Below are 27330 nucleotides of genomic sequence, written 5' to 3'. Positions count from 1 at the left end.
ACAGTACTAGGGATTCCCCTAATATCCCATGGTTGGGATTGTTTGTCATTTCACTGTGTTTTTTGCTTTTCTTTGTAACCTATCTATTGGTTTTGTTAAATAATAAAAATTGGTTTTTATAGGGTAGGTTTATGATTCATATTAGTCTATTTATGCCCTCAAGTTATTTGAATTTGGTATTTATCGTTAAAACCTCCCATGATCACGAGGTCATACTTTTTTGAGAGCAGAGCCAACCATATCTCCAGTCTGTCCAGGTGGCCTATAGTTCACCTACAATAGTGTTCTTTCTGTTCTTCTCTCCTTGTATTCTTACTCAGTTTCTACAGAGATACCAGTCTCTGAAGCTTGGATCTCAATGGAGATATACATTTTCCTAACATACAATGCAACACCTCCTCCCTTCTTGTTAATCCTGTTTCTAATAAATAACTTGTAGCCTTCAAAGTTTGTATTCCAATCCTGTATTGCTGTTCAGTTGGAGTTCTGAATGATGAAGGTCCTATTGCAATCATTTAAGTGGGGTGGCAGTACATACACAAATCTAGAAATGGTATTATGCTCTGTGCAGTTAAAATAGAACTCTAGCAAAGCATCAAAGATAGAAAAAAATCTCCGAGCTATATGAAACCTCTATGAAATGTAAATCTATACCCATGTCATTAAACCCCAGGTAAAATGGTTGTAGATCTACTTCAATATCAAACTAGTAACATTTCTTAAATTAAGAAAATTAGTAGGAGAAATGACAGCAGACATCTAATCCTTATGTATGAAGTTGGCCTTATAAGTGATTATTGCAATAACATACAAAACGTCATATGCAGGACATATATTTAATCTGATGAACTTTTGCTTTACTACATGTTCAAATCTGATCCCTCACTAAATGTTGGGGTTCACTGATCTAGTGGGAAAGCTGTATTTTGCAGTATATACAGCTGTGATACATTTAAGAGATCTTCCTGTATGGATTTTATATAAACTATTGTATAGATAGATGTACGTAAATAAACTCATATTGATCAGTAGTCCTCCTGGATCCATACTTTGGGGGAAAATGTCAACTACTATAATACATGTTTGCCACTTATTCATTGCTCTGTTATTAATTAGATCTTTATTAAAAATTAAAAAAACCTTGACATGAGCAATAAATTCTTAACATGCAAAACTTTAGAATACTGTAAACTACATATACTCCTCAACATTGAAATTGCAATACCAAAAAGAAAACGTTGTAGAGTTATTGAAATCACTGGATCCATAGACATATTAATAACATGTAAATTATGAAAAAATAGAAACAACATTTTCGAAACATCTTGATATATTCAATATCAATTATAATAATTGTGTGCAGAAATACACGCATGGAGATGACTCATGCTATCAATACACACATGCTAGCCACCTTAGGGAGAGACCCAAGTTGGGCTAAATGTAGCGGGACGAAAGAGACCGGGGCTTTTCGGTCTCTTTCGTCCCGCTACATTTAGCCCAACTTGGGTCTCTCCCTAAGGTGGCTAGCATGTGTGTATCGCTTGCTCACCGAGCCCCACTCCATACAGCCAACCAATTCCAGCCCTGTGCTGATGAGGGCCTAAAGCCCGAAACACGTGTCCACAGGTAGGAATTGGTTGGCTGTGTAAATTTAGAAACTAATCCGCAGCATTGCACGCTTGGCGGTTCCAAGCGCTGTGGATTAGACTGGGGTGGAAAGAGATGATTTGCATAGCTCCGCCTACTGCAAAGGATTCTGGGTAAACCAGCTATTCTTTGTATTATGCTGCTTGCAAGTACTTTCCGTTTCAGGAAAGCATCCACTATGCATCATGCTATCAATGAAGTTATTAATGGTTGTCAGGAATGTTCATCCTCACTGAATGCTCTTGGGTACAAAAATCATCAAGATGCATGATGCAAGGTGCAACTGCTGACCAATGATGTCCCAGATGTGCTCAAGGTTAGACAAGTCTGGATGCGTGGTAGTCATTGGTTGCATAGTTAGGCCACAAAGGCTAGTCTAAGCATAAGCAACATGTGGCATGCCGTTGTGTTGCAAAAAATGGCTTTTCAGACACTTTGGAGAAATTGCTGTACCACTTGTTCCATGATTGATCCTGTCTGTACTGCATACCAAGGCATTAAACAGTGTCTAAATAAACTATCAGAAGGCATTTGCACGACATTGGGCTACAAGACAGACAACCAGCTGTAGATAGACTTCATGCCATCACTCTCAAAGGATATCATGCAGAGTAAGAAAGCAATGGATTCTGGAACTGAGGTCTATCCTCAATGATGCATCCCCTTGTACGCTATGATTACTGAAGATTGCTCTGAGGACCATGTGGCCTACACCATGAAGAGGCCATCATGAGGGAACATCACACCATCCTACATCCAGGATTATAGTGTGGGTTGGCATAATACAGTATACTGTATCTGAACCCCTCTAGCCTTCATTCCTGGTGCACTAATGGCTCAGCATTACATTGATTTGGTCATGGAATCAGTGGTACCAGGAGCCGCTTTTCAACATAACACCATGCAAAATGTTGCTCATGCTACTGTGAGCAGCCTGGGTGTCCTAAACGTGCTACCATGGCCTGCTGGGTCTCTGGACATGTTTCTCATTGAGCACATCTTGGACATCATTGACCGGCAATTACAAAGGGAGCTGCCAGCTGTGGATCTTGATGATTTGTACGCCCAAGTACATTCAGTATAGCAGAACATTCGTCAGACAACCATTAATAACCTGATAGCAGCCAAAGAGTAAGTGTGGGGATTTCCGTGTGTGACACTTATACTTCATAGTAACTAAATCAAGATGTTTTCAATTTTTTGTTTCAATTTTTTCACCATTTGCATATTTTATGTGAAATACAAATTAATTTTCATCCTAAATCCCTATTTAATGTCATAATCCAATCTATTTACTTTAATTAAAAATTCCCTTGTTTTTCTACAACTTCCTTATTGATGATGCTTCATTTGAAAATCCCAAACTAAGCATTCTAATTGGGCAGAGGCTGTGGTCACTGCTGTGGGAACTGCCCTCTCACTGAAACGAAGCGTCACTGGTGACTTTCATTTCAGGAGCTGGGCTGTTATGAAAGGCAATTCAGTACTACAATGGACATAGCGGTCAGAGCACATACAGTGATCTGACAATAACCCAAAATCATAGAACGAGCTCTGAGACGTGGGAACTCTGCAGACCGCAATCCCTAATCCTCTCCAAACAACACTAGAGGCAGCCGTGGATTGCGCCTAACTCTGCCTATGCAACTCGACACAGCCTGAGAAACTAGCTAGCCTGAAGATAGAAAATAAGCCTACCTTGCCTCAGAGAAAATACCCCAAAGGAAAAGGCAGCCCCCCACATATAATGACTGTGAGTTAAGATGAAAAGACAAACGTAGAGATGAAATAGATTCAGCAAAGTGAGGCCCGACTTTCTTAACAGATCGAGGATAGAAAAGGTAACTTTGCGGTCTACACAAAACCCTAAAGAAAACCACGCAAAGGGGGCAAAAAGACCCTCCGTACCGAACTAACGGCACGGAGATACACCCTTTGCGTCCCAGAGCTTCCAGCAAAAAATTAGACAAGCTGGACAGAAAAAATAGCAAACAAATAGCAAAGAAGAACTTAGCTATGCAGAGCAGCAGGCCACAGGAATGATCCAGGGAAAAGCAAGTCCAACACTGGAACATTGACAGGAAGCCAGGATCAAAGCATTAGGTGGAGTTAAGTAGAGAAGCACCTAACGACCTCACCAGATCACCTGAGGGAGGAAACTCAGAAGCCGCAGTACCACTTCCCTCCACCAACAGAAGCTCACAGACAGAATCAGCCGAAGTGCCACTTGTGACCACAGGAGGGAGCTCTGCCACAGAATTCACAACACTGGGCTAGTCCTTGGTTTGTAACTTTACAATGTGCACAATGACAGTGCACTCTCTCACTGGCTCAGATCAGTAGAAACGATATGACCACAGAGCGCACTTCATTGTAAATGAAATACCCAGTGTGCAGAGACCAGCGCCACCAGCACAAGTGACGGTACTTTTTAGTGCCTGTTCTAATTTTGAAGATTTCCTAAAGGGGTTATCTGGGACTATTTTTTTTTTTTTACTATGGGTCTAGGAACTAAAAGGCAGGTAGTTGCTAGCTACCTATCTGTTCTACCCATCGCCAATTACCACCGGCTCAGAGCTTCCGCTGACGTCATGTCGATATAGCATCTACTTCTCTTACGCTCTGCTCTGTTGGTGGGGTGTCACTGCTGATGGCATGCTGATTGATAGTTGACTCCTTGCTGCCTAACTGCTGGAAGCCGGCTGTCAATTAGCAAGATGCCAGCAGTCATGCCCTGTTGACAACGCAGCCTGGAAGAGGAAATGCTGCTCTGTTGACATGAAGGAGCAGAATCGCCAGCAGGAGCGGACAGTGACTGTTTTGAGTGAACTCCGGATAGAACAGACAGGTCAATAGCAACGACCTACCTGTTAGCTCTTAGGACCATTGTTAAAAAATATAGAATAGTCCCAGAAAACCCCTTTAATAATTTCATGATTAAGGATCTAGTATTTTTCATAATCAGAGAGATAGTATATTAACAAGTACAAATAGTATCTACCCTCGCCTACTTTATTCTCACCTATCCCTTGTAGATTGTGAGCCTTCGCGGGCAGGGTCCTCTCTCCTACTGTACCAGTTATGACTTGTATTGTTTAAGATTATTGTACTTGGTTTTATTATGTATTCCCCTCCTTACATGTAAAGCGCCATGGAATAAATGGCACTATAACAATAAATAACAATAATAATAGTATATCACCTAAGCGACATCATCATATTGTGGCACCCCTAGGGGTATTTGCCACAAAAATAGTTACTGACAGTAAATGCAAATACTAAAATAGCAAGACTGCACTACCACCTCCGGCCAGAAGGGGGAGCTCCAGAGACTCCCCTTGATCCATTCTGGTCTGAGAGAAGAACTGGCAGTTGGGCTAAGGAGCTGAAAGTGAGAGGTCATACAGTTGAATCTCTAACAGCCCTGTGACTGTTACCAGGCCTAAATCACCGGCCTGAGGAGAAGAGGGATAGAGAAAAAGGACATTGTGAGAACCGGGTAGCATTAATCACTACCCAGAACAGGCGCAAAGACGGATACCGGATCCGTGGCTGTATTCATTACATATAATACAGCAACCGGAAAAACTTGAGGTGATATCAGCTTCACTAGGGTCGGACGCAGCAACAGACAAAGAGTTCAGCGGTACTCCTGGAGGGGGTAAGCCGATAAAAGGACTCGGGTTGCCCGTCGAACCAGGACCCGGAGGGGACAGATTGGGCCGGCAGCCAGTTCACATACAGCAGCAGGGCCACACAGATATTGCGTACAATAAGAGGCGAAGACCCCGGCAGGGTCAAAGTAACTCAGAGTTCCCATACAGACTCTGGTGACAGGACTGGTTGTAAATCCTTTTTTGTTAAAGTAAACTGGTTAAACGTTTCAGTGCCTCAGTCTTTCATTTGGACAATAGCCATCTATCCAGGATTGGGATCATCACCGCTGGGAGAACCTGCTGCTGATCAAGTAAGTGCCTGTTCCCTCACGATACCCTTTACACTGTGCATTGCCTGAGGCCACAGCACCGGGTCAAGCCACCCGTGACACCCCCCTCAACAGACAGACCCCATTGGTCCGGTGCTGGGTACCCCGGTCTCTTGGGCGTTACAATTGGCGTCACGAACAGGATCTAGCCAGCCCGTATACCGGGTATTGTGTGCCGTGATTGGAGCCCAAAACTGTGAAAACTTGGATGAAAAATCTTGAAAATTGACTTTATTAAAGAAAAATCCATTCTCCATTGAAAACTATTGAAAGTGACTTTTCCCCATTGGTTATAATGGAGTAAAGATGGCCGCCATCCCCTGAGGTAATCACTTCATAACCGTTAGGCACGAGACTGTTAATTGAGCTACGCCATCACCTGAGCCCCAGTCTAACTGAAAAACTTCAGAATCCGCCATTACAGAGCGCGGTGGGTGGGAGCAGCAGGGGGCGTGTCATTGTGGGCGGCACCAAGCTGAGCGCTCTGACATCAGAGCAAGGGGAAAATCGATCCTGCTGCACAGCGGAACGAATCTACACTATCCCGACGGAAGCGGAGGACCGGAAGGGTCCGGATTAACTAAGGGGGCACAGTATGTCGCAGCACGGAGACGCCGCAGCACCCGGCGACGCTAATGCAGCTGAAAGACAGAGTGTCGATAGAGAGTCCGGTAGCGCAGCGGTGCAAGGAGTGGCGCCCATCATGCCGGTGCTGATGCCATATACCCCGGGTGGCCCATGGCTTCCAATGTATGAAGGTGAGCCTAATACCCTTGACGATTTCAGAGAAAAGATGCTGGCCCATTTTGACATGTTCCCTGTGGGTGAAGTTCAGCGTGTTAGTCTCCTGATGATGCAGTTAAGTGGCCATGCTAAGCGAGAAGTCACAGCATGGGCAGCTGATCTAAAAGGCACTGTTGAACGCATATTTGCTGGATTAAAAGCTACATTTGAAACCACTGCCAGCAGCAAAGCTAAAGTACGATTCTTTAATTGCAAACAAAAAGTTAATGAGGGCGTGAGAGACTTTGCCTTAAACCTGCAGGAAGCCCTTAAATCACTTACACTGGCTGAACCCATTTTTAACACCGGAGCGGATAAACTGCTAAGAGATCAATTTATTGAGGGACTCTACACCCCTTCTCACCGGGGGCATATGAGCATGCTTGTTTTTAAGAACCCTGAATTGACATTTGCCCAATTAAAGGAGAGCGTTATACGTCTCCAGCTGGCAGAAGCACCTCGGGATCAGGATCCTGCGCAACTCATGGCAGAGGCTCCTCAACAACATGGAGTACCAGTGACATCAGCTATGTCCGGGGCCATTGCTAAGCCCCTGGGGCCCAGTACTAATGAGGCTCTTCAACAAAAGCTTGACTCTTTAACTGATGTTGTTGCTTCAATGGCTAAAACCATGCAGGAGATGAGAGGACCCAAGATGGAGTTGTCAAACCGTAGAGAAGGTGTTCCATGGATGAGACCCCGGAGATACCCGACATGGAGAGGACGACCCCGCGACCGCTACCAACCGGATGGACAGCCCATTTGCCGCCGTTGCCAGCAGCCAGGCCACTTTGCACGAGATTGTGATTTAAACGGGAATCCCCTGGGAATGCGGGCCGCTTCGCAGGAATGAACTTTCAAGGCCCAACACCCTGGCACGACAGGTACATCGGAGGACGACCCATTATCCCTATCGTGCTGGACGGAATGCCCCTCAACGCTTTGCTGGACACAGGTTCCCAGATTTCATCTATACCGTATATCCTTTATAAGAGGTACTGGGCTGATGCAGATATTGATAAAGGGCCCTCTGATGTTGAACTAGATATATGGGCCAGTAATGGTAAGTTGGTACCGAAACTAGGATTCAGGGAGATGACCATAAAGATTGGTAAAGTAGAATTGAAGAAACAGGGTATAATTGTTGTTGATGTTGACCGGCGGAACTGTGAACCAACTGTATTGATAGGAATGAATGTGTTAGAGAACTGCTTTTCCGAAGTCATTTCTGTCTTACAGCAAATTGCTGAAACTGCCCAATCCTGCCAGCAGAGAGTTCTCCGGAGGGAAATAAAAGTATTGATGTTAAGGCAACAGGTAGAAGTTGCAGGTGGAGAAATCGGCAGTGTGAGGGTAAGTGATCCAACATCTATTGTAATCCCACCAAAAACAGAAATGCTGGTATGGTGTAGAGCAGCCATTGGTACTAAGGGATGAGATTATCAAGCCTTAATAGAACCAGTGTACACCGACAGCAGGCCCACTATACTCACAGCACGAGGGATAGTCGAGGTACACCGGGGACGAGTGCCGGTACGACTTTTGAACTGTGGAGAGGAAGAGGTCACTTTGCCAAGGTATGCTACAATGGCAAAGCTATATACTGTTGACAACAATGCCATCACAACCATTGAGCCCTTAGAACCAACCTGTCAGGTGGAAGGCAATGGCTCAGATGGAGAAATGGAGGATTGGTGCCAACAGCTACACGTGGGCATAAATTCAACACCTACCCATCAAAAACAAGGGGTGTATAGGCTAGTGACGGAATATGAACAAGTCTTCAGTAAACACCCATTGGACTTCGGACGGATAGAAGGGGTAGAACACACAATCCCCACCAGTGACCATCCCCCAATAAAAGAAAGATATAGACCCATACCGCCCGCTCACTATCAATGTGCAAAAGATATGCTGAGGGAGATGAAACAGGCCGGGGTAATAAGAGACAGCTGTAGCCCCTGGGCGGCCCCTCTAGTGATTGTCAAAAAAAAGGACGGAACCATGAGAATGTGCGTAGACTACCGGAAGATTAATAACATCACCCATAAAGACGCCTACCCCTTGCCTAGGATAGAAGAGTCCTTAACTGCTTTGAAATCTGCTAATTATTTTTCCACCTTAGACTTAACAAGCGGGTATTGGCAAGTCCCTGTGGCTGAGCGAGATAAGGAAAAGACGGCATTCACCACACCAATGGGTCTATGTGAATTTAATCGCATGCCGTTCGGACTCTGCAACGCATCCGGTACCTTCCAGCGGCTGATGGAATGCTGCCTCGGACACAAGAACTTCGAGACCGTCCTCCTGTACCTAGATGATGTGATCGTCTACTCAAAGACTTACGAACAACACTTAATAGACCTGGCAGAAGTGTTCGAAGCCTTATCCAGGTATGGCATGAAAGTCAAGCCATCCAAATGTCACCTTCTCAAGCCAAAGGTACAGTACCTGGGACACATCGTGAGTTCGGAGGGAGTAGCACCAGATCCCGAGAAAATAAGCGCCATAAGGGATTGGCCAAGACCTACCAGCGCAAAAGAAGTGAGACAATTCCTGGGATTGGTGGGTTACTATCGCAGATTTATAAAAGGATTTACCAAGTTGGCAGCACCCTTGCAAGACACCTTGGTAGGGCAGACGAAGAAACCTTCAAACCGAAACCCTCCTTTTCAGTGGAACGACGAAAGGGAAGACTCCTTTGAACAACTAAAGAAGGCACTAACCGGAGAAGAGGTTCTGGCATACCCAGATTACCATCAACCTTTCATCCTCTACACCGATGCCAGTAATGTGGGACTAGGAGCGGTGCTGTCACAAAAGCAAGAAGGTCGGGAGAAAGTCATCGCCTTTGCAAGTAGAAAGCTCCGGCCTACTGAAAGAAATTCAGAAAATTACAGCTCCTTCAAATTGGAACTACTGGCAGTAGTTTGGGCTGTGACTGAACGTTTCAAACACTATCTGGCCGCTGCAGAATTTATTGTCTATACTGACAACAATCCGTTGACCCACCTGGACACAGCCAAATTAGGTGCGTTAGAACAGCGATGGATAGCCCGGTTATCTAATTACAACTTCATAATCAAGTATCGAGCAGGTCGCAAGAATGGAAATGCCGATGCCCTATCCCGGATGCCACACTTGAGAGATGTAGAAGAGGAAACGGGGGAGCTTGAAGAAATTGAACTACCAGCCTTCCATCGTCCCAAGGCAAAACATCATCAGTCAAGTACCTATCAGAAACAACAAGAGGTGAATTTTAATCCGTTAGCACACCATAGATGGGCTGACACCCAAGACAGCAATCCGGCTGTGAAGTTGGTGAAGGAACTGTTGACTGAGCAAAGTGCATATCCCTATGAGGATGCCCCAGAAGAGACGCATCAACTCTGGAAAGAGAGAGGCAAAATGTTCCTGTATCAAGGGAAGCTCTGTAGAAGATACACCAATCCGAAAACACATGAATTGGTTTGGCAGATTATTGTGCCTAAACAAGATGTGAAGATGGTCCTCGAAGCTTACCATAATGGTGCTGGTCACTTCGGTTGGAAAAAGTTAGAAGTACTTCTAAGAGAAAGATTTTATTGGGTCGGGATGAGAAAATCAATCGAACAGTGGTGCAGAAATTGTGGCCCGTGTAACCTCAGAAGAAACGATCAAAAGAACCAAAGAGCACCACTGCAGCCCATAATCACCAAACAACCACTTGAACTTGTAGCCATGGACAACGTGAAGTTGACACCAAGCCGGTCCGGCTATGTCTATGCCTTGACCATCGTGGACCATTATTCACGTTTCTTGGTAGTAGTACCCGTAAAAGATCTGACAGCAAAAACAGCAGCCAAAGCGTTCCAAACGTACTTTTGTAGACCCCATGGATATCCGGAACAGGTTCTCACCGACCAAGGTACAGCCTTTGAATCAGAGATCTTCAGAGAATTCTGTAATATGTATGGTTGCAAAAAGATCCGGACGACGGCCTATCATCCACAAACAAACGGCTTATGCGAGAAGATGAACCATATTGTAATAGAACTACTAAAGACTTTACCTGAGGCAGAAAGGAATCAATGGCCAGAGAAATTGCCTGACTTGGTGGATCTGTATAATCATGTCCCGGTGAGTTCCACCAATTGCACCCCAGCTTACCTTATGCGTGCAAGACCCGGCCAATTACCAATCGATCTAGAAATGGGAATTCTGAAACCAGACGCAGAAGTCCAAGACTCCAATTGGGATATCATACGGCAAAAGCAGTATCGCCAAGTGCAAGAGAGTGTGGAAAGAAGCCTTCAGCAAACTAGAGAAAGACAAGAGCGAACTTTCAACCAGAATGCTCTAGCGACCCCATTAAGACCAGGTGACCAAGTGCTCAAGAGAAATCGTCGAACCAATAAACTGGACAATCAGTGGGAAGCCGTACCCTACACAGTTTTACCAACAAGAGTGGATAATCCTAAAATGTGTCTCATTAGCAAAAACGGAGGCTTAACATCTGTACTAGTGTCAAGAGACAATCTTAAATTATGTCCGGAAGCATTGAAAGAGCCAGACGTTGTCCAGCCAGAACCAGAAGTTATTCAACCCATACAGGTTCAACCAGTAAAGGAAAAAGAAGAGGAAGTGTATCACACCTGTATAGGAGACTTTCCCAAAACCCTACTAACATACCATGGTGCAGTAGTGGTTCCCATGGTGGCCTTTTACCCAACACCAAACCCAATACCAGAAGTCCCAAGACAGGAAGAGGCTGACCCCGTACTACAGGAGGTTCCAGGCCAGGAAGAACAGATTCCTGGTCAGAGTAATCCCATTCACGGTGGACTTGCCAACTCCATAGTCGTGGAATTATCTTTAGCAGAGCGGGCAGATACTACATCCGCAGTAGACAGTAGTACACCACATGAAGAGACACCGCTATTACGTAGATCACAGCGTAGTACCCAGGGTCAATTACCGGCCAGGTATGCAGATTACCAACTATAAAGCTCATAATGTGAATTGTATATATGTTATGCCGTATATAGTTAAACAGAAAATGTAGTATAGTCATTGTTATCAGTCTGCAACGTTTAAGCCCAGTGCCTACAGAGACTTGTCTGTATGAACTTCTTGCATATTCTTGAACTTTTTATCAGCCCGGAGGCACTAAATCAAAGCTCCGGAAAGACTGCTTTTTGAACTTTGCTCCTCGCTCTTTTTGAACTTTCTTTAGACTTTATATTGATAACTCCGTTGGAAAAATGGAACTAAATTCCTGGACACAAAGTGCAGTGCCTTTCCTAGTACCTTCAAGGATAGAACTGTATTAATGGACGCTATTTGAAGTGACTTTGTACAGAACTATATTTTTGTTTCCTCGAGTGGTTTTTGTAACTTTTCATTTTTAAGACTCTGTACATATTAATTGTTATTTCAAAATGTTATTGTCCCACAGTCCCGGAGTACTGTTCTTAACTAAGGGGGAATGTGGCACCCCTAGGGGTATTTGCCACAAAAATAGTTACTGACAGTAAATGCAAATACTAAAATAGCAAGACTGCACTACCACCTCCGGCCAGAAGGGGGAGCTCCAGAGACTCCCCTTGATCCATTCTGGTCTGAGAGAAGAACTGGCAGTTGGGCTAAGGAGCTGAAAGTGAGAGGTCATACAGTTGAATCTCTAACAGCCCTGTGACTGTTACCAGGCCTAAATCACCGGCCTGAGGAGAAGAGGGATAGAGAAAAAGGACATTGTGAGAACCGGGTAGCATTAATCACTACCCAGAACAGGCGCAAAGACGGATACCGGATCCGTGGCTGTATTCATTACATATAATACAGTAACCGGAAAAACGTGAGGTGATATCAGCTTCACTAGGGTCGGACGCAGCAACAGACACAGAGTTCAGCGGTACTCCTGGAGGGGGTAAGCCGATAAAAGGACTCGGGTTGCCCGTCGAACCAGGACCCAGAGGGGACAGATTGGGCCGGCAGCCAGTTCACATACAGCAGCAGGGCCACACAGATATTGCGTACAATAAGAGGCGAAGACCCCGGCAGGGTCAAAGTAACTCAGAGTTCCCATACAGACTCCGGTGACAGGACTGGTTGTAAATCCTTTTTTGTTAAAGTAAACTGGTTAAACGTTTCAGTGCCTCAGTCTTTCATTTGGACAATAGCCATCTATCCAGGATTGGGATCATCACCGCTGGGAGAACCTGCTGCTGATCAAGTAAGTGCCTGTTCCCTCACGATACCCTTTACACTGTGCATTGCCTGAGGCCACAGCACCGGGTCAAGCCACCCGTGACACCCCCCTCAACAGACAGACCCTATTGGTCCGGTGCTGGGTACCCCGGTCTCTTGGGCGTCACAATATCTTGGTAGTAGATAATTAATGTGCTTGTCCAACAACATGAAAAGTTCTTAAATGATTTGTAAACCTAATAAACTTAGTCCGTCACCCCCCCCCCCAAAAAAGATTTAAAATGGGATATATGGTTTGGTATCGGACTGAGTCCCTATAAAAACTATACTGGAACTGTACTTGTTACTGATACGGTGGCTGAGAAAATAACTTTTAATTTGTATGCAAATAAGGAGGTTACAGTGCCCCCTGGTGTGGCCAAGAGTTTTGTGCACTGTTATGCCTCATTTGCATATTGGGGGCCTTTCCCCGCTTTTGATTGAAAGTGTCTGAATGCTGTTGGCGTGTATGTGAATGTGTACAGACATTGTCCTCAGCTATGCATGCTCAGTGGCCAGACGCGATCCCCTCCATGCCTTCTTTCTGCTGATGCCACTCGCTCTGCTAATACATATGAAAGTATAGTGAGTGGCTTCAGAGAAGAGTTTCTGCAATGTGTATAGGTCATTCCGTCTGATTCCCACCATGAGGCCATAGACTGCAATGACACCAATGGAGTTCAAACTAACGGTGTCCGTTTGTTTAGACGGGCACAGAAACATATTTGGTTACGGTTCTGTTCCCATCTGAACAAAAGGACCCATTCAGAGATTGATAATCGCAGTCTATTCCCCTAAAGTGAATTCAAAAGGTTTATGCTCAAAAAATGCATTGAATACTACAAAAAAATACAGTACATACATTTTGTGATACTACTTTTATGACATTGCAAAAAAAAAATCGTAACCAGATGTTGGCTGTAAGTCAATAGTAAAAAAAAAAATGAAATATTGCAAGCACTGCAAATTTAGTTGTGGGGTTTTTCACACTTTTGATGTGTTTTGTCGTTTGTGTTTTCTTTCCAGTGCAGTTTGCTCTGAGTTTATCTTTTTTATGCATTTTCCTATTGATTTTTCTAAAGAAAAGTATGTGTATATGAAAAAGGACACACAACACTAAATAAAATGCATGGAAATCATAGCTTTTTTTATCATACCAGAAAAAAAACAGCAAAAAAATCAATGTGTGAAGGAAGCCTTTGGTTTTCTTTTATAAGACACTAATTACATATAGCTGGTATTTCCAATCTATAGAAATGTGAGCAATGTTATGTTGATTGATAAAATGTCAGTTGTAAATGCTGTACCTGTGACCGGTGTACTAGGCTTTTCATGCTTATTGGTCAACTAATTTTTGGGTGGTCAAAAAAAACAGCCTAGCATAGCTAAAGTGAGCACACTGGGCAGTACTGACGGTTCTGCAGGCAAAACAAGTACAAACAAAACAAGTAGCCCACCTGAGCTGGCTGAAACAGTGGGGTCTTTTTGTTAACGCTGAAGGCATAAGGCACTGCCTCGTCCCTATTGCAAGTAAACATAGCGCTGCTCATGACTGCTGGCCCAACCACTATCTCAGCCTAACCAATGAAGCCATGGTAGAGGGACGGGTGGTGTTACGGAGGAATTGTCTGTGCTGCAATGAGAGTGAGGCCACCATCGTCTGGACCGCAGGGATTGGACTGCCTGAACCAACAAAAATTAGAGCAGTCTAGACCTTGGATAAGGCTTCGGCATTCTCGTATACTATGTTCGAGTCCCCACAGCTGGATGTCTCGTGGCTGATTGACAGCAGCAACACATACAGTGGCGGCCTGTTTGTTAGGCAGTCCCTGCAAGTATTCCGCTGTCGAACAGCCACCAGACATGCAGCCGCGGGGACTCGAACATAATTCGAGCACACCGAAGCAAACAAGCATGCTCGCTGATCACTAGTTATCACCAAGTCCGGGTTAGACTGCTGTGATGTGCACAGAGGGATTTCAGGGCGAGCTTCAGAATCTGCTGCCTGCATCTGTACAGGCAACAGCGTCAGTGGAATTATTAGGGCATATACATATTGGATCATTGGAAAACCAGAGCCTGAAATATAAAACATTGATTTTGCTTCTACAAAACTGCAAAAATCTGAGGCTAAGCATGGGACGCCTGCCACGGGTTTGCATTTTGAAGTAACACAGATTCTAGCTCGGATTAGCCCAATTCAACGTGGCTAAACCAAAGGCACAATTTTTGTATGGTTATTCCCGTGATGGCAGATGTGTTCTCTGCTGCAGTGAATAGACATGGTGGCCATGCCGGTGTGGCGCTCTCAATTTTATTTTCTATGGAGGTCCAAAAATAACCCAAAAGTATAGAGACAGATGCAGATATGCCATAAAAAAAGGTGTGTTTTCTGCCAAGAAATGCATAATCTGCACAGAAAATTCCACAGTCAAATCTGCAACGTGTGTACATAGCCTAAATGTCCGAAGATATATATGAGAAGTATCCCTGCCACCTTGTGGCCTCCCCTTGCTGCTGCTTCTTTCCTAATTCAAAGGCCTTCCTAACCTGTCCCTTCCAAACATATGATAATGAGAATTATGCCTGTGTTATAATGGGTGTCGGATGTTTGACAGAGTTATCTGTAAAGAGATGCAAAAAAAGGTTATTGCCGTGAGGCATTACTGGGAACGGGAGCTGCCGGGATCATCGCTAAGGCCTGGGCTGGATTCAGGGGCCGCCGGAAGGTGAGTATATAACTATTTTTTATTTTAATTCTTTTTTTTACCAGGACTATATGGTTCCCAGGTTATTTTACACAGCGTAAACTGAGCTGCGGTGTGGGTTGGAGAGTATGCTGTTTTCTGAGCAGATTTTCACCATAGACACTGTATTAGATGTTATCTTTGTCTAGTTTTTAAATTTATATAGCAAAGAACACCAGCGCTGCCAATTAAAGAGATCTCCTTTGCTGCTGGTATCAAAACAACCGGGTGCCGGGGTTTTCAATGCATGTAACAATAGTAATAAAACAAAATTATACCGTGCTAAAGGGATGTATCTGTACTAATGGTCGTATGTATAAATTGATGGAATGTACAAACAAAATGCCACTACTCATAAATGCCCAGGTTGGATGCCCGCTGCATGTGCTAGAGAGAGTCGAAATGAGGTGCACTATGCTTGACATTTAGCTGTGCGCAATGTCATGCCGCAGGTAATACCAATGCGAGTCTAACTCACCGAGGTCCCATGATGGATGTGGTGCTGGGGGTGCCAGGAATCTAAGGTGCGTAGGTGATCAGTCCAGCATGTGGGACGCTGATCCTGAAGAACAGGTGCTGGGCGGGGAGGCCGACAAGAGGTGGCCGCAGCCAGACAGGAAGATGGTGAGTCGGCGTGGAAACCAGGAACGCCCCGGCCGTTGGCGTCCCTGGAAACAGTATAGGGAAAAGAAAAATGGCCGACAGGAGCGCTTACTGTGTGACGTCACAAAAAGTATGGGGCAGCGCTGGGACCAAGAAGGAAACCGACGCGTTTCAAAAGAGCGCAGTCCTTCATCAGGGTTACCGCCTGCTTGGGAAGCCCAGCTAAATAGCCATGTATGTACCGCCCCTCACTCCTAACACCGCCACTAGGGCTGATAATAAGATCTAATGTGCACCGCCACTGTTGATGTGTAGCCTAAAGTGGGGAACATGGCACCCAGAGCTAATTAAATAGTCCATACAGGGCCGTGCGTGGGGAGAAATAACATGTACCCCTAACACGTGTTCAAATCCTGTGGGTGAGAACTCAAAATATTAAAAGGTGTGTATGTGTCTCATTTTATCTGCAGCTACAGAGTTATGATTTAATTAAGTAAAAAAAATTGCGTAATGCTTTATTAATCCAATAAAATGCAAGTTAAATACTACTAATGTTAAATAATGTTAGATAAATACAATAAAAAGCAGTGTATAGGCGGCATCAATCATAAACGAGGGTTAAAAGAGGGGTATATATCTTATATATATGTATATATGTATAAAAACATTAAAAAGCCTGCATTAAGTCACTAACACAGGGGTGTCAAACTGCATTCCTCGAGGGCCGCAAACAGGTCATGTTTTCAGGATTTCCTTGTATTGCACAGGTGATAATTTAATCACCTACACACATAATGATTGCAGCACCTTATGCAATGCTAAGGAAATCTTGAAAACACGCATGGTTTGCGGCCCTCAAGGAATGCAGTTTGACACCCCTGCACTAACAGACATTAGCACAGGGGTAAAAGGAAAAAGAGGAGTCACTCTGTACCAACCCCATTTGTTTCATGATTGCATATTGCATAGGGGGAATTTGAGTAAATGCACCTAGAAACAATAAAGAGGGGGGGAGCCACCAATGGATCGTTGGTTCATCGCACCACTAGAATGCATAGAATTCTAGCCCAAAATTAAGACCTTTCGGGGCCAAACAATTCAGGGAAAAAATCCATTTGGATTCCGCTTTTGACATTGTATCTATAAGATTGCCCCCTCTGGCATTCTGCTGGATTTTTTGAATTCCTATGAAACGAACACCTTTAATACATTTGTTGTGTTTCTCAGAGAAATGGCGTGAAAGGGGATGGCCCATATGCCCTTTCTTAATGTTTATAAGGTGCTCCTTGATGCGTACCATAAGCCGCCTCTTAGTGCGGCCTACGTACAGTTAAGTATTTAAATTTGTTTGGCGATCTGAAACATTTAAGTGTGACAAACATACAAAAGGATTGGAAATCAGGAAGGGGGCACTTTTTCACGCCACTTTATGTCAATAAAGTTGTGTCAAAGCAAAAAAACAGGAAGTATCAAAAACAAAGCAGCTTTATTTAAAGCATGCCAAACCAATCAGACAAGAAACGCAGCATAAAAAATGCAATAAAAATGCATGTTAAAAAACACACACAAAAGCGCAATGAAAAACCAAATTAAAATAAGTATTCTAATTTAAATAATAGGTGCAGAAATTCTGCATTGTCAAAAAACGGCCAAAAGCTCTTCTTGGGAACATGGCCTAAGGCTGAATTGCTCAACTTTACCTGTGTAGATTTACACAAACAAGTAATAGGCATGTGCAGGAGACTGGCAGGGGACACTGGCAAAGTCTCGCCCACAGTGGTGTATAAAACGGCTGAGTGCTATCCGATGTTTTATCAGATAGCACTCAGCTCAATGATATCCTATGGGGCAGAGCGGATCTGAGATTATTTTCTCACGCCGATTCTGCACAAGAAAAAAATCACAGCATGCGGCAAGTACATCCGATATTAAGGTCACTGGCACCAATGTAAGTGTATGGATGTGTATGGAACATCGGACTGCAATCGGATGACATCTGAGAGCAATCCGGTGTACACGCACACAAACAATGCAGGAGATGGAGAATTATATTCTTCGTCTTCTCCACAGCTGTGCTGCAATTCTCTCATGCAAGAAAATCAGATCACACTCGGATCTACAGAGTTTAAGCTGGGTGTTATTAGCATAATCTGCCAGAATCTCTCACATCAGAGTAAATATGCTCGTGTGACCGTACTCTAAGGCTGGGGTCACATTGCGTTTTGGTCAGAGCGCTAACGGACAGCGTTGCACGGCGAAATTAACGCCATGCAACGCGTCCGTTAGCGCTCCCATTGCCCGCAATGTACCAGCGCATTGCTAGCGCGTGTCATTTTCGGCACGCGCTAGCGACGCGCCGGTCTTTTGTAGCGCGCCTCGGACGCTGCTTGCAGCGTCCGCGGCGCACCCGAGGTCCGTTCCCCGCTCTCGCAGATCGGGGATCTGCGAGAGCGGGGACGTTAACGCGACCCCGAAACGCGACCCTTTAAAAACATTGCGTTAGCGCAATCCGCTAGCGCTAGCGCTAAACGGATTGCACTAACGCAATGTGACCCTAGCCTAAGGCTGCCGTCACACAAGCAGTATTTTACCTCAGTATTTGTAAGCCAAAACCAGGAGTGGAACAAATAGAGGAAAGGTATAATAGAAACATATTCACCACTTCTGCATTTATCACCCACTCCTGGTTTTGGCTTATAAATACTGATGTACAATACTGACCAAATACTGATAGTGTGACTGCAGCCTAGCACTCAAAGGGATGGCAAATGGAGCACAAGGTGGGCATGATTTATTTTTCTTATTTTAGAGCCTCTTGTGTATTGTTATTTTTTTAACCCAGGGCAGAAAGCCCCTTTAACTTATGACCTTCGATTTGCAAGTGCAATCATACATATAATGTCAGTTAAAGTGGTAAGTCACTGGTCTTTACACAGTGACTCTGGACATAGTCTCTTCAGATGTAATAGGCTCCTAATTGTACAGGCAGACATTTCGTTAAAATATGACGCTAGACGGTATTAATGAACTATTCGCATTAGGCCGGGGTCACACTTGCAAGTGCAATGTGAGAAACTCGTGCATCAATACCCGGCACTGCCGCCGGCGCTCGGGACCGGAGTGTGTGGTTACATGTATTTCTATGCAGCTGAATGCTTCAGTCCCGAGTGCCGGCGGCGGTGTCGGGTATTGATGCGCCAGTTTCTCGCATTGCACTCGCAAGTATGACCCCGGCCTTAGGTGCACTTAAATCACCCATTTTCTTGCATATTTTTATTATAGTACCATCAGTGGCAAATCTGTCTGTAGCATTTAGTTGCTGAAGACAAGCTGGCGGGCCGCTACTCACAAAATCTTAAGATGGGCAAATATATCTCCAGGGTCAGTACAAATCTTTTGACAAACACAGGATGTGATCCACATCATTTTCCAAGAGAAAGTACCCTCACTCGGGCACTGGAAATGGACAGTGATCATTTTGGATTTGTTGGGGATGCAGCACCTTCGATCTGTGCACGTCCCGCAGTAGGTGGGCCGATAGCTTCGCACTGAAGAACACTCCGATAAAGTCAGTTTAACAGGCTGGGGGTCTTGAAATGTAGGCTGACAGGTTTTTCCTTTTGGAATCTAGAAAATGACAAAAGTTTGATAACTGTTTCTAGCATTACACACACATTTACATTCCCCATGTGGTTTTATATTGCAATCAGAACGATTTGCTAATATTGATTGATAAAATGTTGTAGCATAAACAATAACATCAAGGCAATCTTGCCTTGCGCAGGCATGTACTACGGAGGACATAGAATGAGCTTCAATCCAATATTGCAGCCAGCATGCAGCCAGCGGGTAAGGAAAGGGTGAATCAAACACCCGAAAACACCGCCCATATGACCGAAAACCAGTCCCGCCAAATTCAGGTGACAGGACATTTTGCATACTAATAGTATCCTTGGGCTTGGGCAGCTCTTTCAGGATATGTACCTTTTATTGCTGTACATTGCAGTGTTGTGTTGCTGTAAGTCCCAGAAAATTTGTAGTCAGTCACTGACTGTATGATCTCAGGTATGTTTGACCCTGAAACGCAGTGGCATTTCAGAGAAAAACATGGTTTAAAAGCCCACCTACACACATATAGGCAGAGACCTGTCAATCCAGGGAAGTGAGGAGGGAGAAGCCACTGGGAACCCACCTGTCCAACTAGTATTCAGCACAGTTCGGTCCCCGGGGGCTTTTAAAGTATGTTTTTATCTGAAATGCCCAAGGATTTCAGAGTCAGACATACATGACTGAGATAATTTAGCCCGTGTCTGATACCCGCTGCCTGTGGATTGGGAACATTTTACAGCTATCAGGTTCACTTTCAGAACTCACTGTAAAATTCCAAGGTGAAAAGTGTGCTTTCCAGAATAAACAACCAGTAATAGCCAAAGCCAAAGCCGATAAACATTTATAACATTATACCATTATAACCATTAAAGTATTTAAGTAAAGGAACAGGTGAGATTATGCACACATGAACAGAATGACTGTATCCACAAGTGGCATAGACATCTGGGCCACAGATATTCAGAAAGCATTGAAAGGACTCTGCCAGTAGGATCAACCCTCCTAAGTCATCTATGTGGGCACGTAGGTCATAGGAAGCTGAATAAAATGATACATTGATATCTGTTATGTGCTAAATTATTCAAGAGATATCCACATTATATGTAAATGAGCTGTTCAGTGCTATAGTCCGGATACTGATCTGCATGAGAATCTGTCTCCAGAGCTTATTTTTATTAATATGGGCATAGTGTGTCATGTAACAAACACAGAATAGTGGAACTGAACTTTGTCTCCTTGCAAACACATTTGCTGCAGCTCTGTGAGCTCTGCTCTACTGCAACTCTAGCTGCCTATGAGCGTGAAACTGAAGAACTAAGAGGAACTTGCAGATGTGTTAGTTATAATCACGCACAGCTCTGCATTGAGATCATTAGAGCAGAGAGCGGCCATTGCATACAACACTGGTAAGGCTGGTTTCACACTGCGTTAACAGCAGCCTGTTCAACACATGCGTTAAACGGGCTGCATTAACGCAAGTGCCGAGTTGCTAGCGCAGATATTGCTAGCAGATGCTCTATCTGCGCTAGTGGTGACAGACCCAGAAACGCTGCAGCCCGCGTCCCAGGGTCCGTCACTCAATGACGGCACATCACTAGCGCATGCCCACTATGGGTGTGCGCTAGCGATGCGCCCGAAATGGAGCTCAATGCGTTATGCCGCAGTGTAACGCAGTCCGTCTAACGGACTGCTAAACGCAATCTGAACCCAGCCTAAGACTACCTTCTAGTTAAAACAAGTTCAGGAGGCAAATTCTCATGCAAATTAGTATCCTGCCCACATTGCCAGCCTTACCTATGTGAGACTAGTGCAGTCACATAGGGTGCCCACCTACAAACTTTAGAGGGGAGAACTGCAGGCAGACAGCAACTCAGTTTAATTTGATATTCCTGCTCACCACCCTTCTCTGGAAGGCATGCTGCAATGGGCAACTTCTCCCCTCCCTCTGTGTTCTGCTGTCTGCCCTGGATTCTGGGCAGCATGCACCAGAGAGAAGAGGAAGGGGCATCTGCACTGCTTTGGCTGGAAAAACAGGGGCCAAACACTGCTTTCCTGGAGTCCCACGAAGGAAAAGACTTCCAAATAGGCAAGTATAATGTGGTGTGTGTGTGTAATGTGTTATCTATTTGTGTCAAGTATAAGATATATTTGTGTCATATATAGGGTGCAATATACACTGCTCAAAAAAATTAGGGGGGGGGGGGGGCGTGGCTTGAGCCTGAAGCATGAGGATGTAGTTTCAGGAGCTCCAAAGACAATCATCCCAATCCGACTAAAAAAACGACATTAATCAAGCCATCCAGCCCCAAAAGTATGTGGGATTGATCCAAGACACAGTCTAGCCCCTTTTGGGATGTTTATTTTTCATTTCTGAGGACTTTGGAAGCTGAGGCCTACAAAGCTGATGCAACACTGAGGCCGGGACCTAGATTTCCCCAGCCGGCCGGCTGCAGCGAAACCACGCCGCCTCACACACAGCAAGGCACTTCCAGAACTGAGAAGGTGCAAGCAGCCTAACCGGATCCCCCCCCTGGCACCGGGACCGCCGAGACTGAGGTGAGACAGCCGCTGCAGAAGCGTCTCCCTCCCTCCTTCACGGCACTCGACAGCGGCGAGCGGGAGATCAAAGGCCCCCAGCACGCGCCGCGGCTAGACACAGTGAGCGTGGAGCCTTCTGACCCGTACCGTGGCTGGGCGCGGTGAAGAGGCAGCTAACCGGAGGCTCCGACCGGAGCAAGAAGCCCTGCTGGACCCCTGCCACGCCGGAGTCCCCGATCCATAAAGGAGACAGCCGCTGCGCGGAACGCCGCCTCCTTCATCCCCCCACTCGCTGCGACAGACAGCACGGCGGTCACAGATCCTCGCTGCCTGTGCCGCGGCCAGGCACAGCGAGGCGACACAACGCCGGAGCTCCGGCTGGAGCTAGAAGTAGGTGCTGCACAGAGCAACGTCTCCTCTTCCCCCCGCTGTGACCGGCGAAGCTGTACGGGGATTAAAAGAGCCTACCAGCCCGTGCAGTACCTAGGCACGGTGAAGCGGCTGAAGTGCAGAGGCTGTATAATCATCGGCGAGGGTACTCACCGGAAGACACCCGCCATAAGAGGTCCGCAACCAGACACAGACATCACCGGAGCCCTTGGAATCAGAGGTAAGAGCCCCTCCTCCCGGTCCCGGCACTCGGCTAATAGACCCTCCTCAGACAGATAGCTGCAGCGTCGCGCCCGCAGCCAGTATTCACAATGCTCCAGCGCTTTAAGACACCCCAGCAATTCACAACGCTCCAGCGCTTTACGACGCTACTGCGACTTATTTTACAACGCATCAGCGACTTATTCACAACGCTCCAGCGATACTCTTAAGACGCACCAGCGCACTACTCCACTCCAGCGCTATACTTATTATGCTATTACAGCTCAATTGGAGGTTTCCCTTCCCTCTCTCTGCAGGCACATATAAGTGTCATTGAGCCATATTACAGCCGCTAAAAGTGCAGTAATAGCGGCGGCTCCCACAAGTATCCCACAAGTAACAGTATCAACTTGTTACTTCACAAAGTTTGTAGCAGAGAAAATACAATAACTGTGGCAGAATTGCCCTTAAGCTCATTCCTATAACACAAGAAGAAACCTACTGTCGACGACAATCACTATGAGTTCCTCTAAAGCAAAAGGGGGCTCCCAACCCCAATACTCACCAAAATCGCAAAGCACTATTAAGCAGAATAAACTTTATAGCAGTTATAAGCCACACAGGGACCAAGCAAACCCTATCAGTCCTCTAAAATCTAGGTCTCCTCCAAGAGACCTAAATCATCGTCCAGAAATTAATAGGAAAACTAAAATGGACGGAAATCCCCACTCATCAGATAAAATGGATTCATCCTTTTCTTCAAAAAGAAACATGCCGGGAGCAACGGGTGAAAAATATGAGGACCTAAAAGATCTTAGTGAGTCAGAGGACTCCTCAAATGACTATAGCCCTAATAGGAGCCCAGACAAACAAAGAGCCAGAAGAGAGAGCCCAGTTAGAACTCAACCTGCTATGAATCCGCAGAACCAAGACACCCAAGCAGATCTCATCGACAGGTTCAGTATAATGCTAGATAAAAAATTTCAAATACAGAAACAAGAAATTAATGAACAATTTGTGAAGTTCTGTGAGAAAGTCGATAAACAATTGGAAAGCCATGAAAAAAGGATTCAAAAATTAGAAAAAGGAGGTGCTGAATCATCAGTTGACTTAGAATATATTTCAGCAGAAGTCCATAAACTGAGAATAAAAATGGCAGACATCGAAGATAGGGGACGCCGGAATAATATAAAGATCAGAGGGCTTCCGGAGACAATAACACAGGAAGATCTTTCTAACCATATCCAAGATATTTTCAAAACTGCAATTCCGGGCTTGACTCCCTCTGACCTCATCATTGATAGGGCACACAGACTCCCTCGACCTCCTAGAATAGCACCGGACATCCCAAGGGACACCATCTTGAGAATCCACTTTTACCATACTAAGGAGAAAATTCTTAACTACCTGAGAATAAATAAATTCTTCCCTGAACCGTACAAAGACTTAAAAGTTTTCCCGGACTTGTCTAAAGATACGTTAGAAGGCCGAAAGGAGTTCAACAGAGTTACCTCGATCCTCAGGGAGGAAAAGATACCCTACAAGTGGGGCTTCCCCCTAAAACTGTTGGTGAACTTTAGAGGACGGATCATCCCAATCCATTCTCCAGGAGATGGAATGGACTTCATTCATTCGATTAAAGAAACCTTCACCAAAGCCAAAGAATGAAAAAGCTGTTTGTATCGCTACAATTGGGGATATGCTGGCTTTGATTTTCAGCTATTTGGATGTTGTCTCTGTTTTCCTTTCACAGGAGTTCCTTGCTGAGAGGCGGTAGTACCTCTTTTGGTCTACCTGGGCATTTGCTTTATATTATTATACATTGTTAACTATTTTTTCTTTGCAGGTTACAAGTTAAATCGTTATATTCTGAACACCAAGATAGTTGTTACTGTTTATATTAACCTACTAATCTAAGCAACTTTACCACTGTTTATTTTTCAGTTATTTCACAGAAAAGATAATGGAGCTGAACGTAGTTTCATATAACGTCAGGGGTCTTAACAATCCGAGGAAAAGACACGCCCTCTGGAAAGAGCTGATCAGGTCCAAAGCTAACATCATATGCATTCAGGAATCTAAATTTCTCGAAGGTAACCATCCATACTTCACACACCACAAATTCCCTCATATCTTTGAGGCATGCAATACAAAGAAAAAAGCAGGGGTACTAACAATAATAGATAGCTCCATCCCATTCGAAGCATTAGAAGAATACAAGGATAATAAGGGTCGTTTTCACATCCTGACATGTAAAATTAATGACCAGGAATGCACATTAGCCAACATCTACGCACCGAACACAGGTCAAATACCTTTCTTGAATAAGGTCATGAGGAAAATTGAGGAAGTCAGGAGAGGGTACTTGTTTCTGCTGGGTGATTTTAATATTACCCCAGACAACAAATTGGATTCATCTTCAAAAACTAGGCCTAATGCGGATTGCCTTAATGCTTGGCTGGATAAGAATGAGGTATTTGACACCTTCAGGTGCCTAAATTCAAATTCCAGAGAGTACACTCACTTCTCAGACGTACACCAGACAGCCTCGCGAATTGACTTGATTCTTACCGATATTTATTCCTTGACCAGAATTAAAGAGGTTTCAATCGGGGATAGAACAATTTCTGATCATGCCCCAGTCACCGGTAAAACTATAATAGGCCCCCCTCTTCTAAATACTAAACTCTGGAGATGCAGTTCAAAAATCCTGCACAATCCAGTAAGCAAAACAATAATACAAAAAGCCATAACTAACTACTTTGATGACAACAAACCTGAAATGACAAACCCCTGCAATAACTGGTGTGCCCATAAGGCAGTAATTAGAGGAGTGATTATGGGCTTAGCCTCAAAAGAGAAAAAAGAGTCCAGGAAAAAAATTCAAAACTTATCAAACAAAATCTGACAAATGGAAAACAAATCACTTAAATTTACCACACCCCCCCAAAACTTTCAGACTGAATTATCTAAGCTGAGAACGGAACTTAGAGAGATACTATTCTCACCATATGATGCCATTGTGAAAATGTCGAACTACAAATATTACACTTCCCATAACAGACCAACTAAATTTATGGCCAACAAAATTAAAAAGAAAAGAATTAACAATAGGATTAACAGAATCAACAAATTGGACGGGACGGGCAAAATTTCACACCCAAAAGAAGTAGCGAACGAGTTCGCAAAATTCTACTCAAAACTCTATAACATCAATCCCAAACAAAACGACCCCATAGAGAAATTAGGAAAAATCAACAAAATCAAAACATTTTTGTCACAAATAAATCTTCCTACTCTAACAGCAGACGAACTCACCTCCCTTAAAGCCCCAATTACCCCGGGTGAGATAGAAAGTGTAATCAAGGAAATCGGCCTTCATAAATCTCCTGGCCCTGATGGGTTCACAAACGCTTATTATAAAGCCTTCCCAGGTGTTCTTTCACCACACTTGGCCGAGGTCTTTAACTATGTTTTTCAAGGAGGATCCTTTCCTCAGGAGATGCTGATGGCTACGGTGTCAGTTATTCCAAAATCCAAAGGTGATCCCGAGGCTATAGAAAATTTCAGACCTATTTCCTTGATTAACGTGGACTTAAAGATATACTCAAAAATTTTAGCAGACAGGATTAGCCTTATTCTTCCAAGACTGATACCCAATGATCAGATGGGATTTGTGAAAGGAAGGCAACCGGCAGATGCAACTAGAAGGATTATTGACATTATGAGCTGGGCTAGGAAAAACAAGATACCCTTAGCCTTACTGTCTCTTGACGCCGAGAAGGCCTTTGACAGGGTCGATTGGGACTTTCTGAGAGAGAGCTTAACTAAATTTGGGTTCGACGAATCTATGATATCATACATCATGGCCCTATACTCGGAGCCTAAGGCTAGTATCTGCTGCAATTGCCAAATCTCGGATCCCTTCTGTATCAATAATGGTACCAGACAGGGTTGCACCCTCTCACATATTCTATTTAATATAGCTATAGAACCCCTAGCTGAGCTAATAAGATCTAACAACAAAATTACGGGCATCTCCACCTACACTAGGCACCATAAAATTACACTTTTCGCGGATGACTTAATATTAACCTTGTCAAACCCAGAAACTTCTATCCCTGAGGTGTTACTAAATATTGAAAGATTCTCTGCACTTTCAAATTTCAAAATAAATGAAATCAAATCTAATATCCTACCCTTAGGCCTAGACAAGGATCAAATTCAAACCATAAAAAACTCAACTATGTTGAACTGGTGTGATAAAGAATTTACATACTTAGGCATTTTGATAAACAAAACCATGAAAGGGACAATAAAATCAAATTTCAAACTTTTATGCGAGATAATAAGCAAAGAGAACATCGCTCATAGAGATAACACTTTATCATGGTGGGGTAGGACTCTTACAATGGGACTTTTCATCTTACCAAAACTCCTCTACGTTCTTAGGTGTATTCCCCTTCCATTCTCAAACATCGGCATCACTCATCTACAAGCACAGATTAAGGCTTTCATTTGGAACTCAAAAAAACCAAGAACAGCCACTCAAACCCTATACAAAAGGAAAACCAATGGTGGGATCAATATCCCAAA

The 27330-nt window shown here is 44.3% G+C and overlaps 1 protein-coding gene across 1 annotated transcript in view; it reads right to left on the bottom strand.

The window, feature by feature from the left end:
- Positions 1-19264: 19264 nt before the first annotated feature.
- Positions 19265-27330, bottom strand: part of CCN6 (cellular communication network factor 6) — a 31654-nt gene continuing 23588 nt past the window's right edge. Inside the window, exon 4 of the mRNA XM_069726156.1 lies at positions 19265-19623. Within this exon, the coding sequence (XP_069582257.1) occupies positions 19342-19623 (282 nt within the window). The 3' untranslated portion in view covers positions 19265-19341. The remainder of the gene's footprint in view (positions 19624-27330) is intronic.

This window comes from Ranitomeya imitator, chromosome 5, assembly GCF_032444005.1.
Source record: "Ranitomeya imitator isolate aRanImi1 chromosome 5, aRanImi1.pri, whole genome shotgun sequence".
Lineage (NCBI taxonomy): Eukaryota > Metazoa > Chordata > Amphibia > Anura > Dendrobatidae > Ranitomeya > Ranitomeya imitator.
Note: the sequence above shows the minus strand (reverse complement) of the source record. Positions and strands in the feature narration are given on the sequence as shown.